Source organism: Centrocercus urophasianus, unplaced genomic scaffold (assembly GCF_019232065.1).
Source record: "Centrocercus urophasianus isolate 14NV4802_14NV808 unplaced genomic scaffold, USGS_Curo_1.0 seq_11, whole genome shotgun sequence".
In the NCBI taxonomy this organism is placed as follows: domain Eukaryota; kingdom Metazoa; phylum Chordata; class Aves; order Galliformes; family Phasianidae; genus Centrocercus; species Centrocercus urophasianus.
This window is the reverse complement of record NW_024884253.1, coordinates 24,740,541-24,753,638: the sequence shown is the minus strand read 5'-3', so window position 1 is coordinate 24,753,638 and position 13,098 is coordinate 24,740,541. Positions and strand designations below refer to the sequence as shown.

At 36.1% G+C, this 13,098-nt stretch overlaps 1 protein-coding gene across 1 annotated transcript in view; it reads right to left on the bottom strand.

Moving 5' to 3' along the window:
• The window catches only part of CNGB3 (cyclic nucleotide gated channel subunit beta 3), a 56,579-nt gene extending 46,298 nt beyond the window's left edge, over positions 1 to 10,281 (bottom strand). Inside the window, exons 1-2 of the mRNA XM_042834651.1 lie at positions 10,174 to 10,281; positions 7,087 to 7,162 (exon numbers count right to left, since the gene is read on the bottom strand). Coding sequence (XP_042690585.1) covers positions 7,087 to 7,162; positions 10,174 to 10,281 — 184 coding nt within the window. The remainder of the gene's footprint in view (positions 1 to 7,086; positions 7,163 to 10,173) is intronic.
• Positions 10,282 to 13,098: the final 2,817 nt, after the last annotated feature.

The window sequence follows — 13,098 nt, the reverse complement described above, 5'->3', positions numbered from 1 at the left end:
TCAGAAGGGCGTTCTTTTGAAAAATAGTACTGGTGTAGACACACTACACAGAATAATAGGCTCTTGGATGAAACAATCTGTCTGCATTGCAACACTTAGGCTGTACAGGAAGACCACCAAGGAACAAAATGTAAGATTCTTGTGTACAAGCATCCCAGTTCAGAAAGATAATGGCTTCTCAGCCTGCTAAATACTCTGAGGATACTCAGTCTGAGGTCTCAGCCTACACAGATCATTAAATGCTATCTGCACTTGGACTGATATAAAGCATTGTAATAGATGAATATTCCAAACTTCCACAAATTTTTAAAGTTCATAAATTTCCAGTACAAGCACAAAGCTTGTTTGCATTAGGATTAGTATATCAGGGCCTGGCAACACTGCCAGCTGTATGTCAAGTTTTAGTTGCTTCTTTCTGTGTGAAGGTGGGAGTGTTGTCTGTGTAGTCACATTTAAAATACCCTAGATACTCTTCAATGCTTAGAGAATCTAAATCATACCCCTCTGACTTCTAACCAGTTCCAAGGGAATGCCTTTAAGGAACAATGTGTTAGTCATTTTAGAGAACATTCAGAGCACAAGAGTTGCTTTCTAAAATAGATGACAATCCATCAAATAGATGTTAAGGCTTGTGGAACAGCCAATAAACCTTCTATTGGCTTTCCATAAATTTGAACATGGTAAAGAAGTAATGAGAATGCAAAAGAAGGCAGAATTATGCCAAGGTGCAAAAATATAAAGAAGTTTTCAAAACAGATGGATCCAGGCCTAATTTGGAAAGGGGGTTGATTTTGTTTTATTTATTTCCTGTAACAGTGGAATACAGGTAGCTAAAGCTGCCACTGTGATGAGAATTAAGGAGGGCAAGCATGAAGCCCATTGATGTCATAGAATCACAGAATGGCTTAGGTTGGAAGGGACCATAACGGTCATTTAGTTCCAACCCCCTGCCATGGGCAGGGTTGCCAACCACTAGACCAGGTTGCACAGCTCCCTTGTTCTTGCTTTTACAAAGCAGTTTTTACATTCACATTTTCACATCACTGCTTTGGATAGTGCGTCTTTACAGTTTTTCCAAATTAATTTGATTTTTACTTCCAAACTCACACACGTCTTTTTCCACAGGGGCACAGGGAGATTTGCCAGTGCCGGGACACATTACTCTCACTATAATCATTTTTGGCTCTTCTAGATCGTTTAGTCTTGAGCATACTTAAGTATTTGTGCAATCAAAAATCTGTTATGAGCCAAGCCCCAGGGAAGAGTTGCAGACTTCTCTTCGGACAATAACAATGAGAACAAAGGACTCTAAAACCCACAGATATATGTCAGCTTGTGGTCATGAGGGTTATAACAATCCTTCAAACAGTAGATTATTTCCTTAAACAGTAAACATTTAGCATTCAGAAGTACATAGTCAATCACTGTATGCTAATTTGTCATTTTGTCTAGTTCTCAGCCCTACTCTTGTAGTTCTTCAAAGTGCGCAGACCTACAAAGGGAAATTACAGACTCTCCAGGCTTGCTGAGAAAATTCCTTCCTCTAATTCCTTCCTAAGACTAATATGGGGACAGAGGAGCTGAGCAGATTGCCTGAACAAGCATGCTATTTACTTCTATTTGAGACCCACTCTTCCCATGCAAACAGCAGCAGGAGGCTGAAGGATGGGAAAGAAGGCAACTTTGTATTAATTAAATACATTTTCATTTAGAATCTTCTATGAATAAATTTTAGTGATTTTAACAAATATATGGGTATTTTAAAATATATTGATGTTTACGACACACTACATGCTATAGGCTTAGCTGTCATGCTATATATGTAATACACTCACAACATTAGTGCATATTTCTGATGCTTATTATGAGTCTTAATGTTGTCATTCTTTGTTTAAAGTATCTTTGACATTGTCGCTAAAGGAAAAAGCCCTGAAATTCTTTTATCTTTGATCTTTGAATTTAATGTCTGCTTGAAAACCTTACATGATTTGGTATCTGTATTCATGTGATAAGACTACTTTACTTAACAGACAAGGAACAATATTGGCAGTTTTAATAACACATGGAAATAGTTGAGGTTAGTCATTGTTTGAAACATTGCATAAAGACATGGCTAGAGGCTAACAGGAGCCTCTAACCTCATGGATAATGGTAGAGCAGTCTGCTTTTTTACTATCTTTGTGACATATTCCTTAGAAACAAAATTCTGGGCAGTTAAAATCAGTAATTTTTGTCCTTTCATTTTTTGAAAACATTACTATAGTTAGAAGTCTCAGAAATGCTTTTAAATGTTATCATATATAGAGAAGATTTTCTTAAATAGCAGGCATAAAGAATGGCTTTGTATTTGAAGTAGTAGAGTGGGAAATGGGAGAACTGATCTACAAAATTCCTGGGTTAATTTTTTCATAGTAATTTGCCTGATTGTCCCTGGCTCTCAGAAGTGGATCTACGTCCATGAATACTCGAAAAATGTAGCTGTAGGGTAATCAAAATGCCTAGAAACTTAAATAGAAGGGAAACCTATGGAAGAAAGAGATAAAATTCATTACTGGCATTACAAAATATATGTAATTTTCCAAGCAGAACTTTTGGAACGAACGCTCTGTGCAAGATAAAATGGTTCAGAAACTGGTGGTCTTGAAGCAAAACAGTAAGAGGTTTTTCAGTAACTTCTAATAGAAATCTCATCTTCAATGGCTAACTATTATATTCTAAAAGCTTATTTTGCATGTTACTAACAGCAAAAAGAAAGATCATTTAAAGAAGCTGAGTTTGTTTTCCCAGCTTTTAGCCCTGTCATTCGCATTAAAAATGGATATCTGAAAGGAATTAAAAAGTTTCACATCAGCAGGAATGGAAGCAAGCTGATTAAACATATTCAAGTTCTGGATAATCTTGAAAAAATACATTCTATCAGAATAATTGTTGTCGGTTGATAGTGTGCCAGTGAAGAGTATAAACGACCAGAAGACAAGGAATAAGATTATTCCATAGAAGCATTTACATTGGCAGGTTTGGCTTATTGAGCTGCAGTGTGTTATGTCAAAATGTATTTAATCTTTGTTTTTTGAAATACCCCGGATTTTGATGTTCTAGGGTCCAGGTTTTATAAAATAGCTTAAGAGCCATAATTCATACCAGGCCAAGAATGGATTTTAGCTCCTGAAAAATGTTTTGATGTAAATATTTCCTGAAATCACAGTTCTTCCCTCCTACAATGTTAGGTGAGTATTTCAAGTAACTCCTAGGTTAGATCCAGCCTCTGTGTTGTACTGACTTCTCAGTCTTCACAGGTTTTGAGTTCATTTCTGCACTGTGGCCCAGCGATTAGGAAGGTTATTAAATTTCTATCCTCATCCCTCTAGTCCAGATTTATGTGGGAATTTAGGGTACTGGAATATGAGAAATTTAATTTTGAACTGCTTTATTAGGAAAGAGTCTCCATAACATCTAGGCTAACGTACAAAAAGTGGCAGCTATCAGCATCTTCTGCTATTTTTATTTGTTTAGCCAAACATTTATCATAGAATTATAGAATCATACAATTGTCTGGGTTGAAAAGCACCACAGTGATCATCCAGTTTCAACCCCCTGCTATGTGCAGGGTCCCAACCACCAGACCAGGCTGCCCAGAGCCACATCCAGCCTGGCCTTGAATGCCTTCAGGGATGGGGCATCCACAACCTCCTTGGGCAACATGTTCCAGTGTGTTACCACCCTCTGTGAAAAACTTCCTCCTAATATGTAATCTAAACCTTCCCTGTCTTAGTTTAAAATCATTCCCCCTTGTCCTATCACTATCCACCCTGGTAAACAGCCATTCCCCCTCCTGTTTATATGCTCCCTTCAAGTACTGAAAGGCCACAATGAGGTCTCCCTGGAACCTTCTCCAAACTAAGCAAGTCCAGTTCTCATCACCTTTCCTCATAGTAGAGGTGCTCTAGCCCTCTGATCATCTTAGTGGCCCTCCTCTTGTCCCATTCCAAGAGCTCCACATCCTTCCTGTACTGGGGGCCCCAGGTGCGGGTGCAGTACTCCAAATGGGCCCTCACAAGAGCTGAGTTGAGGGGAACGATCACCTCCCTCTCCCTGCTGGCCACCCCTTTTTTAATGCAACCCAGAACACAGTTGGCCCTCTAAGCTGGAAACACACACAGCTGGCTCATGTCCAACTTCTCGTCTACCAACACCCCAAATCCTTCTCTGCACTGCTGCTCTCAAAGAGATCTTCCCCTTTTTTAGTGGGAAAGTGAATATTCGTTGAGTATCTAAGTGCACTTTTGGGACGAGAATCTGGAACAGATTAAAATTCCTTTAGAGCTGTCCTGACTTGTAGGTGCTAGGCATTCAGAGATGGCAATTAAATTTGTACTAATTTATTCATTTTTGATTCTACCTGGGCTTCTCACCTGGAATATAGATTTTCTGAGTCTAACAAAAGTATCAAATTCTTATTTACACTATAGCATGGCACTTGCATTTCACTTTAAAGTTGGTATATGACATTTTATACGTACTTTCCAAAGCATCTCTGGCTAAATATCTTTGAAAATCCGCATGATAGTCTCCTAAATAGGATGCTATGTCTATTTTCTGATCCAGATGTGCAATTAAGTCATATATAGAAATATCTATGATAGCTTTAGACTGGCTTTCTCACTCAGGCTCTGTCAAGAATAAGGGTATGATGACTTGGGCTTTAGTGAAAACTTCGTAAATATGGCTATGAATCTGGAAAAAATCTTTGAGAGACCTGCTATTTTAGTAGAGGTAGGGAGGCTGAAAGACAGAGTATTAGAATTGAGTAAAACAGTTTCTACAGTGGGAAAAGTGAAAAGGTAAATGAAAGGAGAACAGACTCTAGAAGAGCTTTATGTGTGATGATAAGAAGAGCTTAGAGATAGGGAAAGAAAAAGAACGGATTGGGAAGAATCATATGGTTGTTATCAGGACTATGGAGGATGATAAAACAGACATGCTAGCAGGTGGAGACTGTACATGACATTCTAAATAGTGTAACCATCAGCAGAGATATTGAAAAACAGTGTGTAAAACAGGTGAAGCATTTGTATAGCCAGTCAGTTATGGAAGGTGATAAGTATGAAAAAAATTATAGTGCTTGGATTCAATATCATAGATAATCTCTAAGTTTTTGAATAATATTTTGTTGAGTACATAAAGTAAAGGAAAAATTAAAAAATGAATCCATTATGAAATAAATCCACTTAGCACAGTTAGTTACAGAATGAGCTAATTATGCAGGAGCTATCACAAAGCAATTAGTGAGAACAGGCAACTGAAGAGGAGGCAATGAGCAGCCAGCAATGAAGCCAAAAGTAAGATATTCTGCTGAGAATGTAAATGGCCAAGTTTCAACCACTTATGCCTCCTGAGTGCAGGGGACATCACGCTATGTTTTGAAGTGCTTGGAGAAAGGGAGAAGGTGGTGGCTGCTTTTGGGCATGTGAAAAGAAGGGGGTGAAGATGAGCTCTCCTCAGGATGTTGGTTTGTATTTCAGGATGGTGGAGCTGCACAAAGAGCTTGTGATTAGAGGTTTTACTGATCTCCTTCATGCTGATTAAACCAGAGAAACTACTTAGAGATCTCATAAAACCTTTTCTCTGTCTAGTTTTAATTCCTCACCTTAACTGGTGTCTTTTAAATAGTTTTGGCTGAGCTGTGGCTGTACTTTTGAAAATTCTGTCCAAAAACATACATACGTCACAAAGTGCTGTGTCTAGTCTCTTGTCATTTGCTTGTCCACAGATATTATTTATTTTCTTTTTTTAGCAGCTGACTATGGGATTTTAGACTTGTTACAAAGATTACTAAGTATTGCAGGAGACTTTATTTATTGCAGCAGCCTTGGCATGAACTGCCTCACTTTTCTTCCCTGAGACAGAGTTCCTTATGCAGTGTGGTGCCTGTGTAAGTGCTTTGGACTGTACATCCACTGTCTATCTAACTTGTTAATACCCATATGCAAAAGAGAAGCTATCCTCTAGTTGTTTGAAAATAGGACTTTTAAACTTCCAGAGAATTGTGGATTTTAAAAGCATGGAGACAAGTATCTGAACTGCTAATTGCTACACTGTCCTACCTAAATTAGTGAAGCAGTTGTTTCTGTGCCATCACTTCTCATATTTCTCATTCAATGTATTTTGTTTAAAGTTTCATGACATGAGGAAAGGGATTGTGACACCAGCTACAATTATACAAAGTGCAAGAAGTAATCATACAAGTTATCCTGCGATCTTTTTGAAGCGCTCTTCGCTTAGAAAGATAATTTATGGAAAGAAAGAGGACCTGAATTGTCCTCAGAAAGAAAAAGGATGAACTAGTAAAAAAACATAGATTCTGTGCTTTCCTCTGCTACTGGAGAATGGAAAAAGGAGCTGCAGATGTAGGGGGTATGTGCAATGAATGGTTATTGCTTTACTCATCCTTACACTTAATTTTGGTAGCTGTGCAGTATTCATTCTGTGTGTTCATTTTATTTTATTTTATTTTTTACTTTTTCTTTCAGAGCTATGGTACTCTGATATAAGGTATGCCTATTAAAATAAATAAATAAATAGCTATATGAAGGAGCAGAATAGCTATAGCCACCTGTCATAGCTCCCAGCAACCAGCTGTTCATGTTCCTCAGTAGATTTGAATATTGTGTTGGCTAATGTTTTTCTATTTTTTATTTTTTTACATGTATGATGATGCGTTGAAATATGGAGTTTTCTTACTTAATCCAGTAACTGTCTTTATTTTAAGAATTCCTAAGAAGAAATCAGGCTTACAGTAATAGAAAATAGGTTTTGTTAGATTGACTGATAAAAGTGGACAATCCAATGGAGTTTGTGAAAAGCTTGAAAAGTTTGTTGCCTTTTTATGATAGTTGAATAGTACTCCTGCAGCAAGTCACTGGCTAGAAGTCTGTGAGAATTCAGAGTTCTTAATTTTCCCCAGAAATGAAAAACAAGGCCAGCTCCTCAGCACTTTTCAGGGGAAAAAATTTTTTTACAGTTGTATACAGTATGCATATATTTTTTTCCAGATAATCTTGGAGAACTCATAAACATTTTACTGACCTTGTTCCTTTGGTGAAGGCTCTGCCTTCTTATTGGCCTCAGTTTTCTGTGTGTCATCTTTTTTTGTATTTTCACTCTTAAGAAAATAAACAGAAGCAGAAAATAGATGGTCATTGCTGAGAATGATAAGCATGATTTGGAGTTTAAAGCATTTGCTAGCAATTTGGCTAACCAAGTTTAACACCTACTGAGCTGTTTTCCTGAGTGCTATGTGTGTTCTTGGATCAGAATTTCCAGCTAGGTTCACAAAAGGACTTGGATGCTAAAACCAAAAACTGATGTCTTCACATGTGCTGCACATCCTCAGTTACGCAGTCTGGAATTCTGCTGCTGGTCCCAGAGCCTCTTTAATGTTGTCAAAGCTAGCTTGTTCAGTACTGCCACTCACAAGTTAGTTTGCATCCTTAATTTAATATATGCCATATACCTTGCTTTTAATTAGTGTTGACATTGGTCTGAGAGGTGGGAATGAGAAGTGCACGGGGATTTTTGTACGCTCACAGTACTACGTCATAGCACAGTGCTAATCAATCTCATGAGCATTTACTATCCCAGACCAAATGTGTTTGCCTGTTGTTCATCATGCTAGTTAGTAATAGTAACAATAAAGATACTGGCTACTGTAAGAGCATGGAAAATTATTTGAATTCAGGGGATTTCACGGCTTCCTGCACTTCTTTCTCTTCTCTTCCCAAAACAATATATTTATCTGCAAAAATTAAAATATCAGTGTGAGTGTAATGCTCTACAGTTACCAGATGTTATGTACCTGTCTCTTTTTCTCTTTAGAGGATATGTTTTCACAAACAGAAACGTGCTAATCTTTAACTCATTCATTTGTCTACCTCTATTTTAGCAGTATCATTTTAATAGTACAATTTGGGTGTTGCATTGACGTATGGAATCGCTCTGGTGAAAAGAGTAATCCATGTCTCCAGGGAAATCTGGATACATATTTCTTTCCTACAACAGGGTTCAGCTGTTCAAATTCAGGATTTTTCTTCTTTCAAGAAAATGTTTTATTGACACAAAAGCAGTTGATGTGAAGAGCAATACTCGTAGTGGCCCAAAAGCTATTCAATCACTTTTTCTTTTTGTGAGTAATGCCATATGATGCATTGTAAGGAAGCAGAATGTGGAATAACCTTCCAGAATTGCACACACTTGTGTTTTTTCTTTTTTTTTTTTTCCTCATAAGTGAGAACTTATGCTTTCCAGGACCTTTGTAGCTGAACCATTGTTACCTTTGGAATTTTCCCTGCAGCTCTTAGAAATTTTAAAGTGAAATGCTTTAGAAGTATTAGGACTATATCATTTTCCATCAGAAACTTTTTCTCAATTTAGTGCAGTTCTGTATCAGTTTTCCTGATGCTTTGGTCCCTCCACTAAGTGTTGTGCTCTTAATATATTCCTAAATATTCCTAAATAATTAGACCATGATAAACAAATGTAACAAAAGAATTTTTCACTGAAATTATAAAATAATAGAAATTATTCATCTAATTCTGGTGAATTTCAACACTTCTGTGTTTCCCCTGTGCTTTAAAGTCTTCACTGGATTTTTACTTACCAGAGTTCATCATTTCACAGCTTCTTTTCATAAGACTATTTTCTTTAGTTTTCTGTGAACTGCTAATACTTTACACAGCTTCTAAAAACTGGTTTGCTCTATATTCATGGCTGAGAAAGTCTTTTGTGACTGAAGAATGGAAAATGATGATGAATGTCTTTGAACTAAACGAGGTTAAATTTAGATTAGACATTAAGAAGGAATTCTTCCTGTTGAGAGTGGTAAGGCAGTTGCACAGACTGCCCAGAGAAGCTGTGGATATCCCATCCAAAGACATGTTCAAGACAAGGTTGGATGGGGCTCTAGGCAGCCTGATCTAATGGAATGGGATTTGAAAGTAGATGACCCTTAAGACCACTTCCAACCCAAACCATTCTGTAATACAATGATGCCATTTTGAGTTGATGGGAATACGGACTTACCTGCTCAAAAAATTGTTTTTTCTATGTTTATAACAATCAGAAATGAAATTTGAGTAGCAATTGGATTAAACTGCATCTCTTGTTGAGGCTGTACAAAACTATTAGCTTCAGAAGAATGCAAGTTCTAAGAAATTATTCAAATTATCACTTATCAATGTTTCTTTTGATAAGGTAAAATTTTTGGAACTTATGTATATGTAAATTTATACTCACAGAATTTAAATCAGCTGTTGTATATGCTAGACTACAGCAAACATGTTAAAAAGGCACTTAATTATATTTAGCCTTCTAATGACTTTTTTAAAAAATTGTTTTATCAATTCTGAATTCAGATTAATAGCTTAGACTGATACTAAATAACCAGTTTCACAGTCCTAACTATTTGGTTTAATCCTAAATTGTTATCATTTTGCTTGTGAAGTTGTAAATATGTCGAGATAAGAGAAATAAACAAAAGAAACAAAACAAACACTCAAAACACTTACTGACGTTATTGGTAGAAAACTTACAGATATAAAATATTTCAAAGGTAAAAAAGGAAGAGTATTCTGCTTTTTTAAAAATATTCCATTAATTGATATGAAAATAATGAGTTAATTTTTATAGCAAAGAACTGCTAAAATAATGTAGACTAAAATGGCTTGCTGTATTTTTCGAATTGAATTATATTAGTAAAGGCAAGCCAAATGAAATATGTATTTTAAAGAAGGTTAGTAAATTACTTTATCTTTCACAAAACAGTTGAAAAGCAGGGTGATGTACACTTGTATGCCACTCCGCTATTCAGAATACATATACTGACATTTTCTGCCTGCAGGGAACAAAGTGAAGAGAAATACATCAGCACAACAAAAGTGATCATAATAATGCTTCTCATTCCCTGTTTGCAATGTTAGGATAGTTCTATTTGACAAGTAATTCGCTAAAGGAGGAAGTCTTTCTTCATAAAGAAGAGGTGGGAAAGAAGAGAGGAATAAAGGCATTTCTTTGGTTTTGCAAAATAATGATCAATATGCACTTAAGTAAATCTGTTTAAATATAAATACTCCCCAACCAAAAGGTTATATTATTGAGTCTATAAACAATACACTATACCTGGTCTGTAAACGGCTTGGATGGTGGAGGAATGCCTTCATTTTCACTGTCTGATTGCTCAGGTGATAATTTTGTTCTGGAAAACACTCCTTTCAGTCTTTTAAACATCTTGCCCATTCAGCTGTCCTGAAGCCTCTATAAGTCTTTTACTGCGAGTAGGTAGTAACATATGCTTTCTTGCTGTCAGTAATCAAGCCAATTAAATTCTTAATCAGGTTTAGCTCTGATTAATGCCTTAACGAAATTCCTTTTACAGTCTGTTCTAGCCATGGCGTTTGCTCACCACTTATATTTATCTTTTATGTTATTTATGTTATGTTTATGTGCAATTTTAGGGGATTAAATTGGCTTATGTGGGAAACCTTAATCATTGTGTATTTGTAGACTGAGCCTTTTTGAGAACAATATTCTCATTATGAACATATAATTTTTCATTATATATTTTTAGAATAAGTAAATTTATTCCTTGATTATTGAAAATGTTCCTTGAACTGTGATAAAGATGTACATAAAGCATAATATAGTGAAAGTAATATGTATTAGTGGAGAATGTGTATTTCCTTTGGGGGGGAAAAAAAAAAAAAAAAAAAAAAAAAAAAAAAAAAAAAAAAAGTAATGTATTTGCTGGTTTTAATTTGTAATAAAAAGACATGCAAAAGGAATGTAGCAGACATTAAAAGGATAGTGCCCTTGGGAACCTGTTAATAACTGTTGACATCCATAGTTAATGAATGTGTTATTGAGTTGATCTGTGATTAATGAAATGTTTGCAACTCCTTAATGTGATGCAATAGGCAGACCATAGCAAATATAATATTTTGATACTAGTGGAGGTGCATGTTCACCTCCTGACCCTAGTAAAGCAATTAATCTGCCTTTATTTCATTTCTCTCTCATGTAGTATGGGTATTTAGTTATCTTTATCAGGCTCTGAATGTGCTAAAAGCAATTCACTTAATTGAATATCATAATGCTCTGTTAAGTAAGAAGATTAAGAGTGCAGCAGCAAACCAGACAGCATGTATCTGGTTAGCTTAGCTATGTTGCCTTTGACCACTTCTTACTATATGCTATATTTATGACATACCTTAGGGGATTCAGAGATTTCAAATCTGCCTCAAGTTTTCTCTCCATACAGGTCGAGTATATAACCATTTTTATTAATGGTATGCCCACTTCCTTTTCTTTCCTATTTAAAAAATGGTATATGTATAGACTTTCCGAACTTCGGGTAACATTATTCTTCCAAGGATTTTTTTTAAGTCAAAAAGTAAATCTGAAGCAAGGCATTCACAGACTGGATTTTATATTTAAACTTTATGCAAGAGATTATTCTTCATGAAACATAGCAGGTGTCTTAGAAACTTAGGTCATTTAAATGCTGCATATCCACTTGAAATGTAATCACTCCCAAAACAGCTGGCATGAACTTTTTCCATCTGATACTGTTTTCAGTAGAGCAGTGCTTCTTAAAACATAAGCATATACAAAAGGTTGCATGACTTCTTCCCGCTGCCTGACACTCATCATAAAACGCATGAGTCCTGTGAGCCTAGACTTAACTATCAGTATATTTAATGGACTTAGATTGAATCCCAAGGATGGCTTTGCTTCCTCAACAGGCAGTTTTGATTGCTCTGTTTGTGTGAATGTATAGATCAATAGCCATCATCTGAAGTTTTTTATTTGTGTATTAAATTAGGTGTAGCATATTACAAACATCAGAACCTTTGTTTCACTTCCATTCAGACCTTCCCACAATGCAAAATGTAACATGCAGATGTTTTCCATAGGTATCTGTCTTCAGGTTCATTTCAGGATTCAAGAATCTTGACAGTAATACATCTTTCTTAGTTCTGTAGTAGTCAGAAACCTCACCTTGCATTTATCATAACTTTTCCTCTGAGTAGTGTAAGGTTTGACAGTTTTTTCCCTGTTTTTGTGGATTAACAAGAATCAAAGCGCTAATTTATGTCTTCTGTAATTTTGAGAACTTCAGTAGGACTTTTTAATGCATATTTACACATACTTACAAAAAATATTCTGGAGCTCAGATTTTTTATATCAACTTATTTTCTTGCTTTTAAAACTCCTATCATCTTTTAACAAACTATGCCTTTACAAAGAGAATGAATTTATGCTTCTAGTGGAAATGTCTCTCTAAAATTATTACCACAGTCATGTTGAGATATGCATTAATATTAGCAGCATTCAGTAAGGCAACTTAAGAAATAACAAAGATAGGTGCTTGAGAAGATTCTGGAACTGTGTATGTCAGGGTATAGGTTACTTAAAAGATGACTTTTCCCTGTTTTGATACAGCTATTCTTACATGGATTCATAAGGTTTTTCTTATGTTGTATATATATGACACAAAAGTATCAGAATCAATATCTAGAGCCCAAGTTTGAGACAGTAATGGGTCTTATCATAGGATCATAGAATGTCCTGTGTTGAAAAGCACCACAATGATCATCCAGTTTCAACCCCCTGCTATGTGCAGGGTCCCAACCACCAGACCAGGCTGCTCAGAGCCACATCCAGCCTGGCCTTGAACGCCTCCAGGGATGGGGCATCCACAACCTCCTTGGGCAACATGTTCCAGTGCGTCACCACCCTCTGTGTGAAAAACTTCCTCCTAATAAGTAATCTAAACCTTTCCTGTCTCAGTTTAAGACCATTCCCCCTTGTCCTATCACTATCTACCCACGTGAACCGCCATTCCCCCTCCTGTTTATATGCTCCCTTCAAGTACTGGAAGGCCACAATGAGGTATGGAGTACTCTGAAAACATACAATAATCTTGTTTGTTTTTGCCTTCAAGAAGATTCTACTTTTTCCTATACAACTCACTTTCATATGTTGAATTCAATTAACAGAATTTGATCAGTTTACAAGAAAAACAGATGGGAATACTTCTTTAGC